The sequence below is a fragment of the Trifolium pratense genome, linkage group LG3, assembly GCF_020283565.1.
Source record: "Trifolium pratense cultivar HEN17-A07 linkage group LG3, ARS_RC_1.1, whole genome shotgun sequence".
Lineage (NCBI taxonomy): Eukaryota > Viridiplantae > Streptophyta > Magnoliopsida > Fabales > Fabaceae > Trifolium > Trifolium pratense.
The window spans coordinates 33,684,530-33,710,719 of NC_060061.1; the positions used below are offsets into that span (position 1 = coordinate 33,684,530).

The 26,190-nt window shown below is 32.9% G+C and overlaps 2 protein-coding genes across 3 annotated transcripts; one reads left to right on the plus strand and one right to left on the minus strand.

The window, feature by feature from the left end:
- The first annotated feature begins 5,079 nt into the window (after window positions 1-5,079).
- On the plus strand, window positions 5,080-8,154 carry LOC123915909 (probable WRKY transcription factor 13). Of its 2 annotated transcripts, XM_045967184.1 has the most exons (4): window positions 5,187-5,598; window positions 5,674-5,776; window positions 6,149-6,397; window positions 7,733-8,154. In XM_045967184.1, the coding sequence occupies exons 1-4, from the start codon at window positions 5,451-5,453 to the stop codon at window positions 7,902-7,904; spliced, it is 672 nt and encodes a 223-aa protein (XP_045823140.1). In that variant the 5' UTR covers window positions 5,187-5,450; the 3' UTR covers window positions 7,905-8,154. The 2 variants fall into 2 exon arrangements, with proteins under 2 accessions (XP_045823139.1, XP_045823140.1); XM_045967183.1 differs by having other exon boundaries at window positions 5,080-5,776.
- Window positions 8,155-19,079: 10,925 nt separating this feature from the next.
- On the minus strand, window positions 19,080-20,809 carry LOC123914985. The gene is made up of 4 exons (XM_045966146.1): window positions 20,774-20,809; window positions 20,516-20,687; window positions 19,942-20,410; window positions 19,080-19,743 (listed from the first exon to the last, which is right to left on the minus strand). The coding sequence occupies exons 1-4, from the start codon at window positions 20,807-20,809 to the stop codon at window positions 19,080-19,082; spliced, it is 1,341 nt and encodes a 446-aa protein (XP_045822102.1).
- Between the last annotated feature and the right edge of the window lie 5,381 nt (window positions 20,810-26,190).

Sequence of the window (26,190 nt, forward strand, 5' to 3'; positions counted from 1 at the left end):
TGACCCTTTAAATACCCTGCAGTGATTTCCGCCCGAGGCGCAGCTTTTTCCGCCTGGGGCGGAAATTTCCGCCTGAAACACCAAGATTTCCGCCTGGGGCGGCAAAACAGAGAGCCCCCCTTATTCTGCTTCAAATTTCCGCCTGGAACACAGGTTTTTCCGCCCGGGGCGGAAAACAGCAGACTAGTGTTGTTTTTTCACGTTTTCAAGGCAAATTTGCAACAATCTCCACCTTGCCTTTAAAACGATGGTGATGCCAACTTCCCATCAACCACCGTGCTGCTCTCTCCACTTGTTTACACCATACCCTCTTCGGCCCCCGGAGTCTACCTCTCTGTACTCCCGAAAAATGCTTGCCTCCAATTGCCCTTGGATTTTTAGGACAATACACAAGATAAACCATACCCTCTTCAAACCCCGGATTGTAGCTTTCCGTACTCTTGAAGATATGCTTGCCTCCAACCAACCTTGGAATTTTTAGGTGGTTTCACAAGCTGCAACCTCAAACTCTCCTTGTGTCCAACTACCTCCAGCAGTCTAACAAGTTACCAAGCTTGATCACCGTTGCTTCCACACAAGGTCTTCATAGCCATACCACTTTGGTGTACCTCCACCTCAAACCGAGATTCCTCCACCAAAGCCTTAAACCGGTATATCCACTATGTCTTCCACCTTGTAACTGAGTATTCTTACCACCGCCTCTCCAGGCTGATGTTGAGTATTATTCCACCGCCTCTCCAGGCTGATGTTGAGTATTATTCCACCGCCTCTCCAGGCTGATGTTGAGTATTATTCCACCGCCTCTCCAGGCTGATGTTGAGTATTATTCCACCGCCTCTCCAGGCTGATGTTGAGTAATATTCCACCGCCTCTCCAGGCTGATGTTGAGTATTATTCCACCGCCTCTCCAGGCTGATCAGCAAGCTATGAGTGTTAACTGGTGACTATGAGTGCTCCCGCACTCTCATAGCCTTCCTCCTCATCAACGGCAACGTGAGCTGACGAACTACCGCTGCCCCTTCTCTGAGGACAGTCCTTCTTGAAGTGACCCGGATCCTGACAATAGAAGCATCTGAACCTGCCACCATTATCACCTTTTGGCCTAGACTTGGACCCATATTTCTTCCCCTTTCCTCTACCGTCGTTCTCACTTCTATCCCTCATCACATTTAACCCTTCCGCACTATCATCAACCCTCAAGTCTCTCAACTTTGTCAACTCCTTGGTCCTCAAAGCTGATTGAACTTCATCCAATGTGATAGTACCTTCTTTGCCATAAAGCAACGCATCCTTGAGATTTTCAAGTGATTTGGGTAAAGCACACAACAAATGAAAGGCCTTGTCCTCGTCTTCCAAATTCACGTCAATGTTCGCCAAGTCGTCAATGATCTTGTTGAACTCTGAAAGTTGCTCCACCACAGGCTTGTTCTCCACCATTCGAAAGAAAAATAACCGTTCTTTCAAACACTGCTTATGTGCCAAAGACTTCGTCATATACAACGCATCCAGCTTGGTCCACATAGCCGCCGCAGTTTTTTCTTTAGCTACTTCCCTCAACACATTATCCGCGAGGCACAAGATAATGACACTCAAAGCCTTATCATTCATCTCGCTCTTTTCTGCGTTCGAGAGAGTATTTGGCATATTCGATATGCCCAACAATGCTTCAACACACTTTTGTTGTGTTAATATTGCCCGTACCTTCACCTTCCATAAACCGAAGTCATTTTTACCGGTGAACTTCTCAATCTCCCACTTAGAACCCATGATACTTAATTCGTTTGATCCTTTGCCCCACGGTGGGCGCCAATTGTTGTGAATTCTTTAAAAATCACACCAATAATCTTGATGTGTGGAGCAAATCGAATAAGCAATCAAAACGTGGAAATAGCAATAATAATCACGAACAAAAGATAAGTAATAAAACTGTAAAGAACACGAAGCAATTGTTTACCCAGTTCAGTCAAAACCGACCTACTCTGGGGGAGAGAGCCACCCTCCGTTCCACTATCAATGAAAAGCTTGATTACAACGAGATTCAATACAAAAGAGTTGCAAGAATTAGACTTCAACCCTAATTCTACCCTTTTCCCAAATCTCTTCCCGTGACCAAGAGATTTCAATGATAAGTGATTACAAGATGAAAGAATCAACACCCAAAACCTAGAGATGAACCAAGAGTAACCCTCTTAACCCTAGCCGCCGTTTTGGTGAAAGAAACCCTCAAAACTTCCTCTCAAAAAACAGAAAACGTGACCCTTTAAATACCCTGCAGTGATTTCCGCCCGAGGCGCAGCTTTTTCCGCCTGGGGCGGAAATTTCCGCCTGAAACACCAAGATTTCCGCATGGGGCGGCAAAACAGAGAGCCCCCCTTATTCTGCTTCAAATTTCCGCCTGGAACACAGGTTTTTCCGCCCGGGGCGGAAAACAGCAGACTAGTGTTGTTTTTTCACGTTTTCAAGGCAAATTTGCAACAAGTTTAAATTGAATAAAAATATCCAGTGTCTAACATATCGACATTTTATAAGAAAAAAATGTTAGTTCGAATGCCATTATTGCAACCTATAAGCAGTGGCACAGAAGAAATGATGCATGTTTGCCACTGCATGCCCTTTATTTTTTATGGTACAATTTCTCTAACTTAGGGATTAAAAAAATCAAAAAGTGAAAATAAGCATGAACATTTAACATCTATACGCAAATTAACTAATAAAAAGGGTTTTTGCTTTTTCTTTTATGTTACATTTAAAAAGGGTGTCAAATATATACTGATCTTATAGTATAAGCAGGAGCCAATTTATGACATCATCAAGACGTTAGCCTCACGTCAGCAAAAATATTTGCATACAATTTATTTCTTCTTGTGCTAGTGCTAGTTCGTTCTAGTTGTATACCAACAGGATGTTTGTGTTGTCAAATTGTTATGTATATGAAAAGCATTTGAAACATTTTTGCTTATTTATTTGAAAATCAACCGAAGAGCAGTTTTATTTTATTACAAATAAATTGAATGTGGGTATAAATTATTTCATATACAATTTTCAACAATCTATCATTGATTTTAGTTAAAAAAAAAAACTCTCAATGATTTAGTACTGCTAAAGAAATCCATAAGTTTGAGTGCAATTTACAATGTTGATATTATTAAGCTGAATACTTTTACTCGAGTTTAAACTTTAAATTTTGCAACTGTGTGTGAGTTTTAATAATATTTTGTCACTTCAACTAAAATCCCATTAAATTCTCATTAATTGTTCTAATCTTTGTTGGAACAAATTTTTGAGACATATCACATATGCGTTTCTTTGTAATGGTTGAAGTACCCACAGTACTTTTCTTATTATAATATTCATTTGCTTATAAAAAAAAACATATGAGTTTCTTTGAAGTCGTAGTATCTAGATCTCAAGTTTATCTTTCCTTTTTTTCCCTCTTAAATCAGCGTAATTATGATATTTGATCCAACTACGTACAAGTTATAAATTCGTATATTATTTGCTTCACTGTATAAATTAGTTAATCATAGCAACTCTTTACTTCATTGTTTTTAATTTCTACAAAATGAATATTTTTTTCACTCCAACTTCTAAGGGAAATGGATCCTGATAATCTGAAATTTGGTTAAAAAGTAAGTAAAACATAATTAAAAATTATTTCATTTAAAATTTGAATATAAGTTATCTCAAACAATTCATTTTTTGAATTTCATTTAAAAATTCTTTGATAGAACTTATTAATCATTTGAATCTAACTAATTGGATTCTACAAAATGAAATTATATATATAATCATGTAAGGCTTAGTTAAACCACTAGATAAAGCACAAAAAGAGACATTTTTCTAAACTTTTAGAGAAACTATATGCTTTCAATGGCCACATTGGTCCACATGCTTTTTGGGCATACAAAATATTAAGCTAAACACAAATGTTATACAATTAATTCAACAGATGATGACAATATTATAAGGTTGGTGATCTGAGGGAATTTTTGAAAAGAAATGAAAAAGGTAGGTGTATGTATATATGTGGGTGGGTTAGTTCAAGTTTTGGGAAATTAAATAACAAAAAGCATATGAAAAAGGCAATAAGCTTTTTTGATGCAAAAGTCAAATAGGGCCTCATTCATCTATCATAATAATCATAACTTCCCAGCTGATGCAGAGGAATATGATAGATTTGGACCCAAGATTTTTTTTTTTTTGCTAGAGATTTGCACCAAGATTCATCATCATTGTCTTGTGATATTTTTCTCTTTTACACATTGTGCCCCTAAAGAGTTAATCTTTTTATTGTAACATGATAGTAATATTAAAGGTAACCCTACAAAATGAATGATTGCCAGCTCCTCTCTTTTTCAATTTTTTTTAGAGGATCAATGGCGAATTGATGAATGATAATTTTCACTTATATATAGTTGATTAAGTATCCTTTGGTCTATTATTGTGCACTCAACAGGTTTCACTTTTGCCCATGTTATAATTATTATCTATATAGTGATGAGCTTTTGCATGTAAGTTTCATATATTCTTAAGGGCAATTGCAGAGAGGAGAGTAGAAAAAGAGCAAGCTTTCAATTAACCTTTTGTCTTGTATTGTTGACTTCATTGCTATAGTAAACCTCCACTATCGAGGAAGGACATTGTTGTAACTTAAAGTTAATGAGAAAAGCCGATTAAATAGATTAGTCTAGAATGAAAGATTATGATTTAAATATTATATTGAATATTTTTTTCATTCATATGAGACATTCGTAACTAATTATTTTCATTGTTGCCCAAATTCTAACGAAAACATCAATTGTTATAATTAAGCTCTTAAGAGACTAATGCAAAAAAAAAAAAAAAAAAAAAAAAAAAAAACCTAATCTATTAGATAACAAAATCTCATAAAAAAAAAAACACTTAATTTATAAAAAAAAATCTCATAAAAAAAAAACGCTTAAGTGCATTTATATGACCAAGAATAAATTAAATGATTTTAACACCATATTTTTAACTTATCCAAAATTTTTAAGGCATTAATAATATATGTCATTTTTCATGTATATATAAAACATTTCTTTCATTTCTAGTCGATCTGAGACTACTAGTCACTCGGGTGAATTCGAACCCATTACCCATATATAACATTTGAAGATAGAAAAGCAAATTGAAAAGGGAAAGTTGGTTGAGAAGCGAAGCGACGTTATAAGATATACTAACTATAGCTACAAGTTAATGGGTGTAACCTCAACCAAAGTTCAAAAACAAACTCTCTCACTTTGTTTCTTCAAAAGAGAACCCTACACTATAGCTACCACTTGTCTCTTATCTATATCTTCTCTTTTTCATATATACTCTCTCCAACTTTGGTTAGAGATTATATTGGATCACAAAGGTTAGAGAGAAGAAGAAGAGATCAAGAGCAAGATTATTAATATTAGAAATTTAGAATCATATTCATATTAGTGATGTCAACAACAAATATTGTTAACCACCATAGCTTGTTTGATCAAGAGCAAGATCATGAGATCCATATGCAAACCGGGTTCAATATTCCTTTCCCTTCCAACATGACCTTACCTCCTTTGGGTAATTGCCATGATCAATCTTTGAAAGGTATTAGTGCAATAACTCCTTCTTCATCACTTTCTCCTGAAGCTGCAAATTTTGCTCAAACACTACTTGCAACAGCTGTTCAAAAACCGCGACAATTCGAAGATCTCAATGATCTTACTTCTTGTTTTGGAGGAGCAGGCCAACTCCTTTCCTTGAATAGATCAAGAGGAAATTCATGGTGAGAGAATATTCCTTTTAATTTATTAAATATAGATCTTGGTGTGTCCCGAAATGAGTATCTCAGTAGTATGAGTTGAGACGCTGAAATATAGTATTGAGGTTTAGAGTTTGATCTATGCTACTAACAATTTTTTTTTTTTTTGAAAATTCGGTAACCGACCCTATAAGTGACTAATCTGAGGGGACCTCTGCTACTAACAATTAAATTGCCTATAAAAAAATAGATTGTGGTCCTTGTGCCAGATCTTTTGTATTGAGTTATTGATTTAAATTCCTAATTTGTTCCTTATATAATTTTTTTTAATTAATTTGATTTTTTTTTAATTAGACTTTGTAAAGAAATGTCTTATTGTTGCATTTTTGAATTTAGGGCATGGGGAGATCAAGTAAGTGATTGTTTGATGAGTAAAAGAAGTAGTGGAGGAGATGATCATCATCATCATCATAATCATCATATAGGGGTTTCTTCTACCATAAAAATGAAGAAAATGAAGGGAAGAAGGAAGGTGAGGGAGCCTAGGTTTTGCTTCAAGACTATGAGTGATGTGGATGTGCTGGATGATGGTTACAAATGGAGGAAGTACGGACAGAAAGTGGTCAAGAACACTCAGCATCCAAGGTATATATATTCTTTCTCTCTTTGTTGTTTTTTTTTTTTTTGGTACATTTAAATCACATTTTTTGGTACATTCTTCTCTTGTTTGGCTTTATGTTCTCTCTCCACTCCTTTAGTACTTCTTCTCATTATTGTTTATTCTTTTATATCAAAATTGTATTGTATACTAGTATATGGATATGGCTCACTACTGATTTTGGGGCTTAAGAGGGACATGACTACAATCATTGACTATATTAAAGCTAGATTTCACTTTATGTCTTATATATATGAGGAAAAAATTATGAAAGAGGTTTTTTTGTAAGAGAGGGGATATGTAAATTTGCCAATGTTGAAAGCTAGGACTCTCAAATGTTACAATGTGGAAACTTTAAGACTTTCGTATGTTAATTTGTATTTATTAAACAAGCATATGTTATAGTATAATAAGCAATGATATCGGAATGAATTATGTTATATGAACATATTTCTATGGACAAAAAGATGAACTCGGTATTTTGCTCTCTCTATGCACAATTCTTGAAGTGTGCAAAAAAGTATTGAAAAAATGGCACAAATACGTAAGTTTGTCGTGTTTTTGTTTAGAAATTTCTGTTAAAATAATATTTCTATTGGAATACAAACTGTATCAACACTGTATAGACACAATACAACATTCATTTCTCCAATTATGTGCAGAGAAAATGAGGCCTATTAAAATTATGTAAAGCGTATCCCAGACGTATAGAAATTAGATGTTTCTCCTTTACACTCATTATTAATGAACGTGTATCATGTATGATGAGCCTTTTTATGGTTACCTTTTACTTGCAATTTTGCTTTTGGACCGCGAAGAAGCAACATACGAATGATTTTGACGTTACATATTCACCTAAAATTTTAGATTTGTTTTATAAATCAATTCATTTATGTATTGTTCAAGTTCAACATCTTTGCATGTATGTCTGACTTCTTACTCAATGCTGATATACTCCCTCCGGTCTTATTTATAAGCAAAAGTTATTTTTTAGATTCATTGAACAACTGATGTATCTAGTCTATATCTAAGTTATATACATTAACAGTTCAATGAATCTAAAAAATAATTTTTGCTTATAAATAAGGCACGAGGGAGTATATATTTCAACATTTGTTTGGGGTTGGGGGAGCTAAAAGTGAGGGGATCTTCACTAATCAATACTAAAATGAATGATGAATGGCAATATTAAAACATGATAGAAAACTTGAAGACAATGATTACATGAATGTTTTAACTATTCTATGTCATATAATCTCATTTTCTTGGTCTTATGCATCCTTCTTCTATATCTCATTATATGTTTTGGGTACATTATGTAGAAGCTACTACCGTTGCACACAAGATAATTGTCGAGTAAAGAAACGCGTCGAACGATTGGCTGAAGATCCAAGAATGGTGATAACCACATATGAAGGAAGACATGCTCACTCTCCATCAAATGAACTTGAAGACTCACAAACTCACTCTGAACTCACTAATTTCTTTTGGTAGTTAGCTACTACAAACCAAACATAATAGTATTTACATATGTTTTGTTTTTTTTTTAATCATTGAGGTGTGTTATGTAGAAGAGATATGAAAATGGAATAAGTGGAGAGAAATGAGTTAAAATAGACAATGTATCTAGCTAGGAAATTATGCATATGTTTTGATTTCATTGTCAATTTTCACTCCTTTCTATCCTCTCCTCTCATTTTCAAAATAACTTATATTTAAAATTTTGGTTAGAATATTTTTTGAATTTGTTTTTTATTTAATGATATGATTTAAATATGCGTTTTGTATTACAATTTAAATTTATTTATATGGAGTGATGAGTATATATCCTAACTCATCCTTACAAAACCGGCTTGTAAGGTGAGGATTGCCTCTAGTATATAAACACTTAGTCAAGCCATCTCTCAACCGATGTGGGACTCTTAACAATTGCATTTTAGGCCGCTCGAAAGAAGAAGATTTCTCTCCAAACCCCCTGTATTTCTGTTATACTTTTCGTTTTTTTCATTTTTGTCCTTGAATAAATATTTCGGAACGCGTTTTCCAAATTTTTCTCGAATTTGGACCAGAAAAAATTCATAAAACTTCTAAAAAGTGTTCCGAAACAAGGACAAAAATGGAGAAATGGGGGTAGAAAAGAAATATGGTGGTGGGAAGAGAGAAATTCTGGAAAGAATTCAACATAATAGAAGTGGGCCGAAAAATATAATCTTAGAAATGTTTTTTCTTACCCCTACATTTAATCTTTTACCCCTACAAACAACTCAATATTCCCATTATACCCTTTTATTATTTTAGTTCACCCATACATTTGAGTTTCGAAGTTTAACCGTGGCTAAATTGGAAAATTTCGGAATGGCTTAGAAAAGTTTTCTAGTAAAAAAGTTGCAAACCGAAACAATTATAAAAAAGATTTTTGGTAAAGTGTTAGCCACAATTTATCCGTAGCTAAATATAGAATCTGGAAATCCGAAGAAATAAATCAAAAACGAAAACAGCAAAGAGATGCATAATGTTTTGAATCATAACGTAAACTTTTATGCAGAAAAGCCTTTTAAGAGTGATGATAATTTAAGCAAAATTGATTCCTAAGGTACTAAAATATGCTCCGGGTCTTCCATTAGCAATTATATTGATTGATGGGTTCCTTCTTGTATAATAGAAATACCACCCAACAAAGACGAGGAATCAATAACCCCTTTGGAATTGGGTTGATCACTTCATCATCCTCCTGTTTTTGTTTTTTTATTCATTTTATCAAAATTTTCAGATTCTATATTTAGTCACGCTCAAAATTTTCAGATTCTAGAATTGATTCTGCCTCAAGAATTGATCTACTTGAAGTTAGAAATCGTAACTTCTGATTCTAAAATTGATTTTTACATTCAAATTCTTTGTTCAACTCATTTTTGTATGAATATATCCAAACATAAATCAATTATGTCAAACTCAATTCTATCAAAATCAACTCTGTCAAACTCAATTCTGTCAAAATCAATTCTGTTCACCGCAGAACCAAACACATACTAAGTAGATACTCCTGGTCTTATACATAAGAGAAAATTCACTTTTTAGATTCATTAAAAATCTAATATATTTGATCCATAATATAGTCTAAATACATTAGATTTTTAATGAATTTAAAAAGTAAATTTTTTCTTATATATAAGATCGGAGGGAGTACTTGTTACTCCTCCAATACATAAAATAATTATGCATCATTCTCATACATATCACAACTACAAATAGATAATATATTAACTCTCTTTCTCTAGAAATATAGAAACTATAATTATTCGTATATAGCTGGCTCTTCAATATTTTCCAATTATTCGAGTTTGCTTACGGTTATTGCTTCTATAATTATAGTAGCTAAATATTCCCAATGTGCGTGTGTTACATGATTGGAAATGTGAAGTAAAAGGTTGGAAAGCTGCTCCCAATTTGCTTCCGAAATTTTTTTGCAAGGGCAGAAAAGAAAAATTAAAGTATGAGAAAATATGTGTGGAGGGGCGAAAAGAATTTATCGATAACAAATAGATGCATGGTCCAAATTTTTCTTCTTCGTATTGGAATATGAGACTTTATTTTTGGGCTATGGGCTGGTAAGTTCTAATAAGCGAAAATCTTTTCCCACCCTCCTAAATTACTTCGGAGATTTTTTCTAATTGATAAATTACTTTCGAGATACATGTTGCAAAAACTTAAATTTTATGCATATGAAAGTACATTTTTAGATAAATTATATTACTAAGATTGTAAGGCCATGTCTAGTTTTTTTTTTAAAATTTTGGAGGTTTGGAAAGTAACCCCAAGTACTAGTAATTGTTAAAAGGGAAGTCAGAGAACTACACTATCTATTTCTTATATGATCAAATATTGTAGGAAAAACATATTTAAATATTAAATAAAAAATTAGGGGAGAACAAGATTGACAAAAACTTTTGTATTTTTATCATTATAGGCAGAAGCCTGATACAAACAAATGAATTAAACCTATATAAATCATTCATAAAAACTATTCTTTTTATATCTAAATTTTAAACAAAAATAATAATCTACTATATTTTTAAGCCAATGGTTTTTGACAACTCAACACGCACGACAAAAAATGAAAAAACTAAAAAAAAACAAACACCTGTATCATATGTCATAGTAACTCATAAGTGACAATATTTTCATATTTTATTTTATCAATAAAAATTGTAACCAAGCACCCAAAGAAAAAGGAGTATTGTAGGAGTTTGTCAATATCTGGCGGGCCACATATATTTAAAAGTGTAGTAAGTATAAACTGGACTACTGGCACACACATAAGATAGTTTCACAAAAATTAGGGATACAAACTTCTCCCCAAAAAAAAAAAATTACCTAAAATGTTTTTCTTGTAAGTGCATACGATGAATATTACGATGAATATGTTAGCATGACGGTGATCTACTGTAATTTTTAAAATTGCGATGAATCACCATAATTCTAACATATTCATTGTGAACCGTTTCTACGAGTTTTTATGCATCACAATTGTAACTACATAGTATACTGCAAGCATGCATACAAATTATAACTATTCATCATAGTTTTTGTGAATGCATATGGACACCATTTTTTTTTTATAAACATTGAGATACACATTTTAAAATAGTACTAGAAAGTTTATTTATGAAATTATATATGCACACGAACAAGTTGACACATACGGAATCCATAATTTTGGGCATTATATGCGATCCAACCTTCTTTTCGAAGTACCCACGGACATTAGCTTCGATTCTTAAACCAAATGTACCATGAATACCTCATTTTCATTGACCCAAAGCAAAAATTAAAGATAGTAATTGGAGACTAAACATACGTGATTAAAAAATTGGAAGAAAAAGGAGCACGTTGTTTAAGAATAAGAGGAGCACGTGAGTCCCTATACTAATGTCCAAGTTTATCCTAAACATTTTATACTAAGCCCAATTACAAATATTAAAATCACTTAACTTTGGAAAGAATGCGCATGGCATGGATAAAATTAAATTATTAGTTTTTTATAGGTAAAACAAAAACGTAAAAAGAAGGGTCGACCTTGAAAAATTGGTTGAAAATCCTAAAAAACTAAGCAAGGGTTCCTTCAACGCACACAGCGGTGCCATCGGAGACCCCCACGTGGTCCCTCGTGTACTGCATGTTCAAACCCTTATTTCAAGGTACCCTAGCTCCGTCCATCCATTTTTAAATATCATAATTTAAGGTTTCATCATAGATAAACAAAATGAATAACTAGTATGCGTCTCTATAGATATTTAGAAGTGATTTAGATATATATTATATATGTCAAAGTTGAAGTTTGAACTCTGAATCTCACAGTTATTCATTTTAAGAATATAAATTCTATGCACAAAAAAAAATAATTAGTTTGGATTGTCTCCCGTAAATTTTCTGTCCAGTCCAATCACACCCATCCATTCTATTCGACATAGAAATAATCAAGGGCAGAGATCAAACTGGACACAGTCCAGTACGGGAAAGGATCTTCTCTCATAAAATTATATACGGATGAGATACATTGAAGACTAAATTTAAAAATAATTAATTAACATAAAAAAATAAATGTAACACTTTGGTGGCCTCTAGTTTTATATATTTGGTACCCTACTTATTTTGAAGTAAATTTAAATTTTGTCTAAAGAGTACTTATATAACATAATGCCAAAGAATATTCCTAATTTAAAATTTCATATATACATTTTTTCCTAACCCAAGTATATGGCACTTGTGTGTGACATTATATTTTTTTATTACAAACAATTAATTTGGGGGGTCATACTCATGCTCATGCATGTACAATTTTGATGGTACCCTAGCACAAAGACTTTGATAACGTGTACCATACACACACGGAATCACTTATGGTTCTTAATTTCTTTGGAATGGAGAGGAAATTGACAATGCCACTGAGATCTGAGCTGACTCAATGTATTGTAAACGTTAATGTGTGTCTAATTATAGTTTCATATGTCAATACAATAAGGGATTGGGATGGGAACATTAATTAATTTATTAGAAACATTTAACGTCTCAATTATTTTGAAAGGTAGTAGTAGAGCAAGGAGTAGTTTAGAATTAATTAAATTAATAAATTTGCGTTTGAACGCGTTGTGCATGGCCTGGCCCAGATTTGAATCTAACAACTTTTCTAATTTTAGTAGACAAGCCAAAGGTTTTATGCTGAATCATGTTCGGTGAATGAGGAACCCCAAGCATGAATTATGGAATTATTAATTCTAGTTCTAATAATAAATTCAGTTGTGTTCACTACTCTGGCCCCAAAACTTTTTTCAGTAAATTACTTACTCCTATGTTTTTTCAAAGAATGATATTGGAAGTAGACTTTTATTAGGTAGTAGTATTTGTTTTGATATTTTTATTTGTATTCCGTTTATATAAGATGTCTTTGTTTTTTAACCCTTTTTTTACGGGTCTCTGTTCATCTTGTGCAGATATTTGATTATTGATAATAAATTATGGGTGTTGCTAATGTGTGCCCTAAGGGCACATGTTAAGGAACCCAAAAGTAATAATATTATTCTATTGAAAAATACCAACACTTTGACTTTTGAAAAGTAAAATACATAACTTTTGAGATGAGTATTTCTATATTAAGTTACTCATCATGTGTCATTAGGGCACATTTTAGCATTTTCCAAAAACTTATTAGTACATTTTAGCATTTTCCATAAATTATTTCTCATTCAAAAAAAAACTTACTCCTATGTTTTCTACTCATCATCCCTCACCTAACATTTCCTATTATGCGACTAGTACTGTATATATCTTCCCTTTTTTAGTTACAATTTTTCTACGGTGATTTAAAGTGATTAATAATCTCCGTAAAATAATGGGATATAAAATAATTTCTTCCATTATTTTTTTTTAGCCTTTCACCACCAGTTTAATCTAGTTCGGGCGTCAGTTCTGGCATCAAGTGGTTTCAGTTACTTCCGATCGCAGTTGTGAGGGATCGAACCGTGATCCTCCCTACCAAGTTCAGCATCAATTACCACTGAATCAATTAACAATTTATTTCTCCCATTCAAATTGAGTTTTCAAATATAATCATCTTTTTCATATTTAACATATGAATCGTACTAATAAGTGTTTTAAGTCTTAAATGCACATAAGTCACTAGGTCTGGTTTAGTGGTGGAGAATTTGGGTAGTATGCATGAGGTCTTAGGTACTCATTGCTTAACATCGTAAAACAAAAAAAAAATCTTAAATGCACATGTTAATTAAATTAAGAACCTAAAAGAGAAAATTTTAGGATGGAAAGAACACTTTTTATACTCCCTTCTTCTTTTAATATTCGTCACAATTGATCATTAGACATAGATTAAAAATACTAGATGCATACCAGTGCGATGCACGGGTCTTATACAATGTTTTATATTATAACGTCGAAATATTATTTGCATAAACTGAAACAATATAGGTATTATAAAAATGGCTGAAAAGTTTTCACTTAATTAGCCCACAAATAAAAATATCCTAATTATTTAGAATATATTTTTACAAATCTATAAATACATTAGGTGATTCAACCAACTCATCAATGGTCATTCTCGGCGTCGGCATCAAATCATCATCTAACAGAACAACAATAAAATCGATAATCTGTCTCACACCTTGAGTTAAGATTATATATGCATGTTTTATCTGTCTATCATGTGTGAGAAAAGAAAATAGAGGTTTCTGGTTGTCAGTGACTAATTACACACACATACCAGTTAAAGAACTTCAGCCCCCTTTATGCGAGTTCCTCCTTTGTCTCTCTCAGAAAAAAAAGATATTAAAACAAAAATTATGAAGAATAAGAAGAATTATGGTCACCCATCTGCAAAAAACTGAATATTACCAAACAATGGTAACAAATAATCACATGATTTGGACAAATGAAGAGAAGCATAAAACTTGCATGAATGAAGATAATATATATACGGGTCACGATACCTATTTTTTACCCTTCTTCAACCATTTATTTTTATCTTTGACACCAAATCCTTTCTCACAATAGCATGAATTTTATCGCACCGGATGACAAAAGAAAAAAAAAAAAAAAGACAATAATATAACTTAAAAAAAAAAAAACACCAATAGAGAGAAGTATATCAAAGATAGTTTATCACCTTTCATAAAAAACAACATATAATTCATAGACACAATTTCTGTTGATTTGTATTGGTCGGTTACATTCCACGTATGAGTATTCGAACTTTCATTTTCAAATTTGATTTTTCGGCTACTATAGCAGATACATGGGTTATATAGGAGTCATGTTTTAAAATAGTGATTGTTTTTTAATAAAAAATCGGACTGTATACATACTTAAAGAACCAACTACTATATATATATATATATATATATATATATATATATATATACTAAGTCAAAAAAAAAAAAAGTATATACACAGATCCAATCCTATATGTAAGGTTTTTTTTTAATAAGACAATAATGAGATTAGTCATAAGATAAAAAATTGACCTTACCAATTCCACAATACTCTATAATTACTACAATTGTGAATAGAAATATATTTTCAAAAAATAAAGGACCAATGGTGGCCGTTAGATTTTAGCTTACAATTAGCAAGGTGACCTTTATCAGGAAAGGAAGTGGGGCCCAATTAGAGGTCACACGTGGGCTGGACAGAATGCAACAATAGATGAATGAAGGGAGGGACTTATCTTATGCACGTAAGTGAAAAAGAGCTCCAAAATTACAATTATTTCATGTGGCCCACTTGCCCCCATACGCTGCCCCTTTCATGTATGATATCCACCTCAAGTCCCATATGTAGGGTACCATGGTCCTTCCATCCCTTTACACATTTTGTAAGCAAAAAACTTAGTGTAAAGGTATCACAATGTATCATTGACATCTCTATGTTGGCATTTTAGTAATACAAAGGGACGGAATGAAGGGGTGGCAAGGGTGGGCTTCGGCCCCTCCCTCCCACTCTTAATGGTGTATATATTATATTTTCAAAGTTGTTTTTTATATATAATTATTATTAATTTGTATGTATATTTATAGTGTAAATTAATTCTGATAAATAAATCAGTGTAAAATAATTTTATATCGGTATAATTTGATCCCTATTCATATAAATTACAATTAAATTTTATGTAATATTTATTAGAAATAATGGTCAGCCCCTCGTTCAATTAATTTTTGGATCCGTCCCTGACAACATCGACACTTCATTTTCATCTACTCTAAATAAGGTGGAAATTAGTACTGTATTGGAGACGATCAAGAAAAGTTTGTGATTGTTAGAACTAAATGGATAAAGTCTATTCTTCTTGTGAAGATTGGAGAAACTATTGAACTCTTACGTGCGCTCAAATGGACAGATGAATTGCAACATCGTGACATCGATTTCGATATTGATTGTAAGAGGGTGGTGAATAGTCTTTATAGCAAAAGAACCTATAACTCCGACCTTGTAGCTATTTTAAATGATTGTAGGATTATGTTAGCAACAAGCTTTGTGAACTCTCATGTTAAGTTTATTAAGAGACAAACAAATAAAGTTGCACATAAGTTAGCTTAGGTGACTTCATCATTAGCTGGTTTTCATATCTTTAGCAATATACCGACATGTATCTATGATATTATTATTATTATTAATGAAATGATACAAGTCTTTTAATGTCAAAAGCAAAAAATATTATAATCAAAATGTAAAGTATTTTATCCATTATTGATCAGCATTGTTGTTTCAAAACATCTTTCACCCTTGTGGATATGCCTAATATGTGTTTAAGGAGAGTACAAAAAAATTCTTTTGGGATACTTATCTGACACGAGTTATACGAGTGTCTTATAGATGTCCACCACCGATCCAAGGAGTGTCGGTGTAAAGGAGAAAAAAATTAGACACATGTCTGAACTGTGACGTGTGTCATACGTGTTGGCGCAGCAGAACACAAGACTTGGTTCAGCAGGTTCTGATTGCAGGCTCAACAGGCTCAGCAGGCTCAGATTGCAGACACAAGCAAGCACAGAACGCAGGCAAGCTCATAAGCGCACAAGCTTGAGCATGAGCATGAACACAGTTTGCAAAACTGTGATGAACAAGATGAAAACTGTTCTTGATGATTTTGGTGAAAGAAGATTATGACAAACTTAGGGAAAAATAGAAATTTTTATTCATCCTTAATGGACCAAAAAGGTATTTTACAATGAATACACACTAGTGTATTTATATGGTTAGCTTGTACAACAAGTAAGCTTAACCAACTTGGCCTAACTAACTATCAACTAACCTAGTTAGTTTCTTAACAAACTAACTAACTCAAGTTAGTTCTAACTAACTTTTATTCAACAACTAACTAACTAATTCAAGATGAATTACACTTTTCAATACTCCTCCTTAATTCATACTTGAATTACAAGCAACCAAACCTAAACTCCTCCTCAAGAACTCAAACCTGTCAAGTTTTACTGCTTTGGTAAAACCATCTGCAAGTTGTACTTCTGTTGGACAATATTGCACCTCAATCATACCATTTGTCACTTGTTCTCTGATGAAGTGAAATCTGGTAGCAGTGTGCTTGCTCCTGCCATGTGAGATTGGATTTTTAGCAAGACTTATAGCAGACTTGTTATCAATCCTAAGGATTAAAGGCTTCACTGGTTCACATTTGATCTCTTTCATTACTGAATTCAACCAAATTACTTGACATGCTGCAAATGTGCCTGCTATATACTCAGCTTCACATGATGAGAGTGCAGTCACAGCTTGTTTCTTTGTACACCAAGATATTGCAGCATTGTTGAACTTGAAAACATAACCTGATGTACTCCTCCTATCAGTTATGTCTCCACATCAATCACTATCAGAATACCCTATCAAAGTACTCCCTGCACTGCTTGTACCAATAGGGAACAGCAAGTCAAGTTCCAAAGTACCTTTAAGGTATTTGAGGATTCTCTTAGCAGCTATCATGTGAGGCTTCCTTGGATCATGCATGAATCTGCTAATAACACTCACTGCATAGCAGATATCAGGCTTACTATTACACACATACCTCAATGAGCCAACTATTTGTCTGAACACAGTTGGATCAACCTTCTCTTCATCTATGCATTCATCAAACTTTGTGTTTGTCTCTGATGGATTTGACAATGAATTGCAGCTTTCCATTTCAAATTTTTCAAGTAATTCACCAATGTACTTCTGCTGGTGCATTACTATACCATCCTCTCTTCTCATAAATTCCATTCCCACAAAGAATGAAAGTTCACCAAGATCAGACATTTCAAATTCACTTTTGAGCTTATCTTTCACTTTTGCAATTTCTGCATTCTTACTTCCAGTTATGAGCAAATCATCAACATACAAGCAGATTATGACAATTTATTCATCTTTAGGACAATGTACATATACACCAAACTCAGCTGCACATTTTTTGAACCCTATCTGAATCAGAAAGTCATCAATCCTCTTGTTCCATGCTCGAGGTGCCTGCTTTAAGCCATATAGAGCCTTATACAGCTTATACATCATTGCTTCTTTCCCTTTCACTTCAAAACCTGGAGGCTGTGACACATACACCTCCTCATCTAGTGGACCATTCAAGAATGCTGACTTCACATCCAGATGGTACAGGCTCCATTTGTTCTTACAAGTCAATGCTACAACCAACCTCAGAGTTTCAATTCTAGCAACTGGTGCAAAAACCTCATTGTAGTCAATCTCATGCTTCTATAATAACCCTCTAGCAACTAACCTTGCTTTATGCTTTGAAATTGTGCCATCGGGGTTCAATTTCACTTTGAACACCCATTTCACATCAATTCTCTTTTTCTTGTCTGGCAAGGCAACTAGCTTCCAAGTCTGATTTTTCTCAATTGACTTAAGCTCTTCTTCCATAGCCTTCTTCCACACATTGCTTTTCAAAGCATCTCTGTAATTCAATGGTTCAGAATCAGCTAGTAATGCAAAGTGAATGAGATCACCCTCATCATTCACTGCATTGTCTTGAGTAACTTCACAGTCATTCAATCTAGCTGGTACACGTTTGGTTCTTTGAATTCTTGCAATCATATGAATTCTATCATCATCATCATCACTTAAGAGATTCATATTACCATCACTTTCTGTACCTTGATTCTGAGTAATGTAAGTAGCTGGTTCACATTCTTCACCTCCATCAGATTCATCACTTGAACTTAGATAGATAAAGGTTGATTGTAATTCACTGCTATACACTGGTTCTTTCTCCCATTTCCATTTCTCTTCTTCATTCACAATTACATCTCTGCTAATGTGAACCTTCTGAGTAACTGGATTGTATAGCTTGTAGGCACCAGTTGGATGATACCCTATAAGTATCATTATTTCACTTTTATCTTCAAGTTTAGTCCTTCTAGCATCTGGCACATGCTTATAACATAGTGAACCAAATATTTTGAGATGTTTCACACTTGGTTTCCTCCCACACCAAGCTTCTTCTGGCACAACTTTCAGTCTCTTTGTAGGACATTCATTCAGAATATAAGCTGCTGTGAGCACAGCCTCACCCCAGAACTTGTGTGGCAAATTCTTCTGCTTAATCATGCTTCTTGCCATATCTAACAATGTTCTGTTCCTTCTTTCTGCTAGTCCATTGTGCTATGGTGTATATGGAGCAGTAACTTCATGTGTGATGCCTTGATTTATACAGAAGTTCTCAAATTCTCTTAAGGTATACTCTCCACCACCATTAGTTCTCAAGATCTTAATTGATTTTTCACTTTCTTTTTCAATTAAGACTTTAAATTTCTTAAGCACTTCTAAAGCTTCACTTTTTAACTTCAAAGTGTATAACCAGATCATTCTACTGTATTCATCAACAAATGTAATGAAATACTTGCTTCCCCCTAATGAAACAACTTCAAATGGACCACAGATGTCACTATGAATAACTTGCAATACAGCACTAGCTCTTTTAGGCATCTCAGCTACAAAAGGTTTTCTTCTGTGCTTACTCTTCACACATATCTCACATATAGACTTCTTTGTCTTGAACTTAGGCAAACCATACACCAATTCCTTAGAATTTAAATCACTGAGGCTTCTATAGTTCAAGTGTTTATACCTTTTGTGCCAAAGTGCTTCAATCTCATCAATCACTGTGGTAGACATGCACATCATATCTACACTTGAGATTTTACACTTGTAGGTCCTGTTGTTTGACAAGCTGCACATCAAGATCAAGTTCTTCATTTTGTCAAACAGCTTCAGTGCATTGTCCTCCATGCTCACAGAGAACCCTCTTTGCACCAATTGACCTAAACTGAGAAGATTGCAGTTCATACCAGGGACATATAACACTTCAGAGATGATTACTTTGCCTCCCTTCGTACTTTTGATCACTATGTTACCAATACCTTCAGCAGCAAGTTTTCTGCCATCAGCTAGCTTTATACTAGACCTCTTGCTTGCATCAAAATTGGTTAACTATTCTCTATGTGGTGTCATATGGTTTGAGCACCCTGAGTCAAGAAACCATTCTTCATTTTTATCACTTTCATCTCCTATAGTAGCCATCATCAAGACTGACTTGACATCACTTTCTTCTGCTACATTAGCCTCTTGTTGATCCTTCTTGTACCAACACTCATCTGCAAAATGACCAGGCTTCTCACAATTGTAGCATTTCACCTTGCTTTTATCAAAGTTCTTTTTCTTGTTTTTACCTTTGACAAAACCTCCTCCTTTAGAAGATTCAGCTTTGTCATCAGTTCTTGAACTCTGATCTTTAAGCCACTTTGCTTTATCTTTCCCTTTCTTTTTATAATTCTTGCTACTATCATCTTTCTTGTTGGTTTGAGCTTGCAGGGCTTGTTGATTCACCTTTTCTGAACCTCTACTAAGTACTTTGATCTCATGTGCTTCCAGAGCACTTTGCAATTCCTCAATTTTCATAGTAGTTGTATCTTTCACATACTCTATAGCTATTACTACATTATCAAAGTTTGGAGTTAAGGATCTTAGCACTTTCTCTACTACCATTCCTCAATTTTGCATTTGATGCACAAGAGCAAGTAGTTTTGAGAAGAAATCACTTACTTTTTGATCCTCGTCCATCACCATAGATTCGTATTGCCTTCTAAACGCCTGCAATTTCACCTTTTTAACCTTGGTACCACCATCATGGTAACCCTCAAGTATATCCCAAGCTTCTTTGGACTTAGTAGATTTTGAAATCTTTTCAAAATGTTGTGCATCGCAATTTTGCTGAATATAGAACAAAGCCTTACAGTCTTTCTTCTTATTTTCTTTGTTGGATTTGCTACCAACTCATCGTATCCATTTAGAACTACCTCAAGACACTCTTGAGCTCCAAATAACGATTTCATCACTGCACTCCATCTATCCTAATTCTTCCCATCAAGAATCAGAATGTTTGTACCAAAACCTTGAGTATTCATCTTGAATCTTCAAGAAATCAATATACACAGCTCACTTAGTGTTTTTCCAATTGATTCCTTCACAATTCACTCTTGTTTCCATGTGATTGAACCAGACTCTGATACCAATTGTTGGCGCAGCAGAACACAAGACTTGGTTCAGCAGGTTCTGATTGCAGGCTCAACAGGCTCAGATTGTAGGCACAAGCAAGCACATAACGCAGGCAAGCTCATAAGCGCGCAGGCTTGAGCATGAGCATGAACACAGTTTGCAAAACTGTGATGAACAAGATGAAAACTGTTCTTGATGATTTTGGTGAAAGAAGATTATGAAAAACTTAGGGAAAAATAAAAATTTTTATTCATCCTTAATGGGCCAAAAAGGTATTTTACGATGAATACACACTAGTGTATTTATATGGTTAGCTTGTACAACAAGTAAGCTTAACCAACTTGGCCTAACTAACTATCAACTAACCTAGTTAGTTTCTTAACAAACTAACTAACTCAAGTTAGTTCTAACTAACTTTTATTCAACAACTAACTAACTAATTCAAGATGAATTACACTTTTCAATAATACGGGTGTCGAACATCGACGCGTTTCGGACACTGCAACACGCCTAATCATAGAGATGTATGTGTTTCATGGATTGCAATCGACAACACAATGTTAAGTGGGAGAAAATAAACTACGGTTCTGTTTGATAAGGCCAAATTTTGAGCTTATAGCTTATAAGCTCATATGACAAAAAAAAGATCTGTTTGGTAAACGTTTTTCAAAACGAGCTTATAACTTATTTTACTAGTTTATAGCTTATTTTTCAAACGTTATTTCAAGTTGTTTATGAGCTTATAACTTATTATTTTTTCTTCCAATTTTACTCATGTCATCTTATCTGAAAAAAGTAAATATTAATTAAACATTTTTTTTATATCATTTCATACTTACAAATTCAATCAGTTAACTTATTTGCTATAAGCTAATTTATCAACATATTTTTTTTTTACCAAAAAGAACTTAATTCTCTGTGAAATAGTTGTCACTTTAGAATATCATTGAAGCATTAATTTTTTCCCATCAATATACTATTTTTTTTTACTTAAAAAATACTAGTACGTATTACTGCATGTACGTATTACTGGTTGAAATTAATGGTTGAAATTAAAAAAAGGGTCATGCTAACCGGTGCCCCCGGGGCACTGGTTAAGGAAACCAAAAATAGAAAGTTTTGAAAAGAAAAGAGCACTTTTTAAACTTTTGATGAGTTGACTGCACAAACTTCAATGCAAAATTACTATTTTTGCATCCTTAACCAGTGCCCCGGGGGCACTGTTTAGCATTTTCCTTAAAAAAATACTATGTATTACTGCATGTACGTATTAATTAAAGCACCAAATCCTGGTCCATTTTAGACTTTCCTAATCCTATCAATTCAAGAAGGACCCTGTCTAATATGAGTAGGGTATCGTTTCCGACAGAACCTTGTGACCTATTGGCCCACGTGTCACTGAGCATGCGGGTGTCATATTCTGATAGTTGTGGCTGGGAATGTGCGAACCACACGAATATTAATTCCCAACAAAAAGCCCAACTAAGATTTTTTTCTTTCTTCTTGTCAAAAATTAAAATTAATAATTCAAAGAACTTCGTGTGAAATCTCAAAAGCTACATAATTCACACTTGCCTTAATTCAAACAACGACACCGTTATGAATCAATCAGTTATAACACCTGCTATTCACAAAAATGTACTACTTGTTGTAACACTTTCAATAATGCTACACCTGAATTATTTCCAAATTCCAACTAACACTGCACCATGGTCAATTCCGTAAACAAAATCACAATGTTCCGTTATTTGGATTTTCCAACCCACTTTCCCTCATTGATATTTATGGCTGCGTTTTGTTTTTTATTCCTTTTGCTTTTAAGTAGGAGTAGTTGGGTGAAGCAACAATAATGGAAAAATAATTAAATTATTTTTTTATTATTTAAAAGAAGAAGGAAAAATTAGAAGAAAAAAATATAATTAACCTTATTGGGGCACTGAAATAAAACATGGGAGTAGAAGATTATTTCTATTTTCAAGGGGAATATATCAACAAAAAAAAAGCACTAATGGGATGGGATGTCAATTAACCTAACGGTACGTACCATCGTATGTACTTTCCTAACGACAACAACATATGTAATTAATCTAAGGTGGAATCTAATGACAGATTATAGGACTATAGTGTTGCCAACGCGATCAGAGTTGTAACCCAAACCAGTGGAACAAAAAGGACAAGAAATGAACACAAAATAAATTAATATTAGAATTAAATTATTAATTAGAAAGAAGAAAGAAAATAACATTAATTATATGAATAATGAATAATTTAGTCTTAGCTCTGAAAGGACTTGTAAGGGATGGTTATGGTGTGTATTTAATACTAGGTGAGATGTCAGTTTACTATGCTCCAAATAAATAATAAATAATACTAAATTAAGTTCACCATTTTTATTTTTATTTTTACACAACGCCGTTGAGCTATGTTACAAAGGAATTCTACGATTAAAATGAACACCAACACTATCCTACCATAAAAGGTTAATACAATTAGGCAGAGGGTGATGTCCCGTTTTACCCTACTTATTTTCTACTTCTCCTTAAAAGAATTAGAGAAATAAAGTAAAGAAGTTGAAAATAAGAAGAAGTTGGGTCAAACATAATTTTTTACTTATTTACTACTTTTAAGGAGAAGAAAAAAAATATAAAAAAAAGTAGGGCCAAATTGAGCCTTAGAGTATAAATACCCGTAGATATAATAAGAGCGTGACTCGCAAGCCAGTTAGCAACCTGATTTATTTGTGCTTATATAGCCAAGTATTTCTCTTCTCACAAACTCTTTTTCAGAGTTTACGTTGTAAGGAATTGGAAATATCATATATTCATATGCATGTATTTTTTTCATGGATATATATACACACAAAAGTAGAATTGCACAGGTCGTAACATTACGACTATATTTTTTTAAGTTATAGTTTGACAATCAAAATTAGTTGCAATTATAAATATTTAAATTGAAAGAAATAATTACATAGAACATATTTATATACCAGTTAGAATTTATCCAGTGTAAAATAGTTTTTTTTTAAAAAAAATTATTAGTAAAAACTTGTCTCACATATGATAATTATTTTGTATTTTTTATCGGTGATAATTTATCCAGTTTTTTTTTTTTTGAAATTTTTATTAGTAAGAACTTGTGTCACATGATAATTATTTTGAATTTTTATCAGTGATAATTTATCCGAGATAATTTTTATCAGTGATAATTTTTATTAGTAAGAACTTGTGTCACATATGATAATTATTTTGAATTTTTTATCAGTAATAATTTATCCAGTATATGATAGTTAAAATTTATATATCAGTTAGGATTTACCCCTTGTAAAATAGTTTTTTGTTAAAATTTTTATTAGTAAGAACTTGTGTCACATATGATAATTATTTTGAATTGTTTATCAGTGATAATTTATCATGTATATATATGATAGTTAAATTTATATATCAGTTAAAATTTACTCCGTGTAATAGTTTTTTTGAAGTTTTTATTAGTAAGAAATTATCTCACATATAATAATTATTTTAGAATTTTTATCGGTAATAATTTGTCCCATATATCATAGTTAAAATTTATATCAGTTAAAATTTACATTAGTAAGAATGGCCAATTTTTTAAAAATATTTTACATAGTGGTTTTTTACTGACTATATTTGTAAATAGAAAAATATGTTACATGTAATTTGAAAAAGAATTATGAAAGTTTTTTTTGCATCCGCGTGATCTTGATGTAATTTGTGTGTGAATTTTGATGAAGTTCTTCATATTGTTGTTGTTTGTTAGATGGAAAAAAATATTTTTTAATTTTTCTGCAAAACACAACATAATTAAACTATTAGAACAAAAATGTAGTTTAACAAGAGTAGAGAAAGAAAGAATGGAAACAAAGAAAGAAGATGTGAAGAAAGAGGAAATGAAATGAAATGAAAATTTGTGTAGAAGATATAATAGAATTTTGAATAAGTGAAGAGATGAAAAAAAATTGAATTTGAAATTTAGTGTTATATATTGGGAACCAAAATTGAAAGAAGGAAAAAAAAAAAGTCACAACCAGTGATGTCACTGTAATGTGGTTCTTTTATAACTTGAAGGATCTTTTTCATGTGGTTGGCTTAGATGACTTGGTCCAATCTAAATGATATATTTCCCTTTGACTCACAAAATGTCATATGACTTAGATGATTTGGTTACTTGTGTACTTTTAGTTTAATTATCAAATTGAGAGTTTTGCAGAACAATTAATTTTCTTATATAGATTATATAGATAAATAAAAACTTTAGTAGTACGGGCAATTTGTCTCCTTCTAATCCATAATCTAGTAGTACCATTTTTTATTACCGATAGTTTTGGCGTAAGGTTTACAACATTATTATACGTGACCACAGAGGGGCACATTGTCCCAGTCACAAGAGAAAATAATAATTTACCACATCTATGATCCAGATCACGTGCAAAGCACGATCCATAGAGAAAAGACAAAATGGACTCATTTACTCCTTTTTTGTTAATCACAAATTAATGAGCAATCACTCATGGGGGTGAAGATTCTTGATGATTATTATGAAAATACACTAGCTAAGTTTCATATAAAAAGGATTGCAATTATGAGATTGAGGACTTTTTTTTGGTAAAAAGGAATGGTCCAACTAAATTTTCTATCCGTGGGGAAAGTTGAAGTTCTAAAACTGTTTATATTTGTGGTCCAAACAAATTATTAATCATGCTGAATACTGTGACAATAATTTACCATAACACTCTTTTTTCATAGGTCAAGGTTGGTCCATTTCTCCAATATTTTGCAATTGACATCTATCTGCTTCTTTTCCTATAGGGCACCTGGTCACAATCTTACTAATCATAAAATTTAAATTTATGAAAGAACAATGTACCCAAAAAAAAAAAAACAATTATGAAAGAACTAATTCAATTCTTTTACAAAATCATCTTAATATCTCATTTTCTTCTTATTATTATTATTTGACTTTTTAAAATATTTATTGTACTGGACGAGTTTTCTTAGATCATTGGGTCCGCCACGCCCATATGGCGAGAGGTCCAATAAAGGTGGACTACTCGCCCATGAACGGATAGGGACAGACTATGTCATAGACTCGTAGGCGGATCCGATATTATAGGCCATGTGGGCCGAACATACGGGGGAGCGGACTCAACTTCTATCCTATTAAGAAGGCACTATAGCCACCTCCACGAGACGAGGGG

Bases quoted from the DNA above. Each gene is read 5' to 3' on its own strand.
- LOC123915909 (XM_045967183.1), top strand. From the start codon at position 5,451: ATGTCAACAACAAATATTGTTAACCACCATAGCTTGTTTGATCAAGAG. The intron at 5,777-6,148 runs GTGAGAGAATAT...TTTTGAATTTAG, and splicing joins AGATCAAGAGGAAATTCATG to GGCATGGGGAGATCAAGTAA. The intron at 6,398-7,732 runs GTATATATATTC...TACATTATGTAG, and splicing joins AAGAACACTCAGCATCCAAG to AAGCTACTACCGTTGCACAC.
- LOC123914985 (XM_045966146.1), bottom strand. From the start codon at position 20,809: ATGAAATCGTTATTTGGAGCTCAAGAGTGTCTTGAG. The intron at 20,411-20,515 runs GTGATTTCTTCT...TTGATAATGTAG, and splicing joins GGACGAGGATCAAAAAGTAA to TAATAGCTATAGAGTATGTG. The intron at 19,744-19,941 runs GTGCTCAAACCA...CAATCTTCTCAG, and splicing joins GAATGGTTTCTTGACTCAGG to TTTAGGTCAATTGGTGCAAA.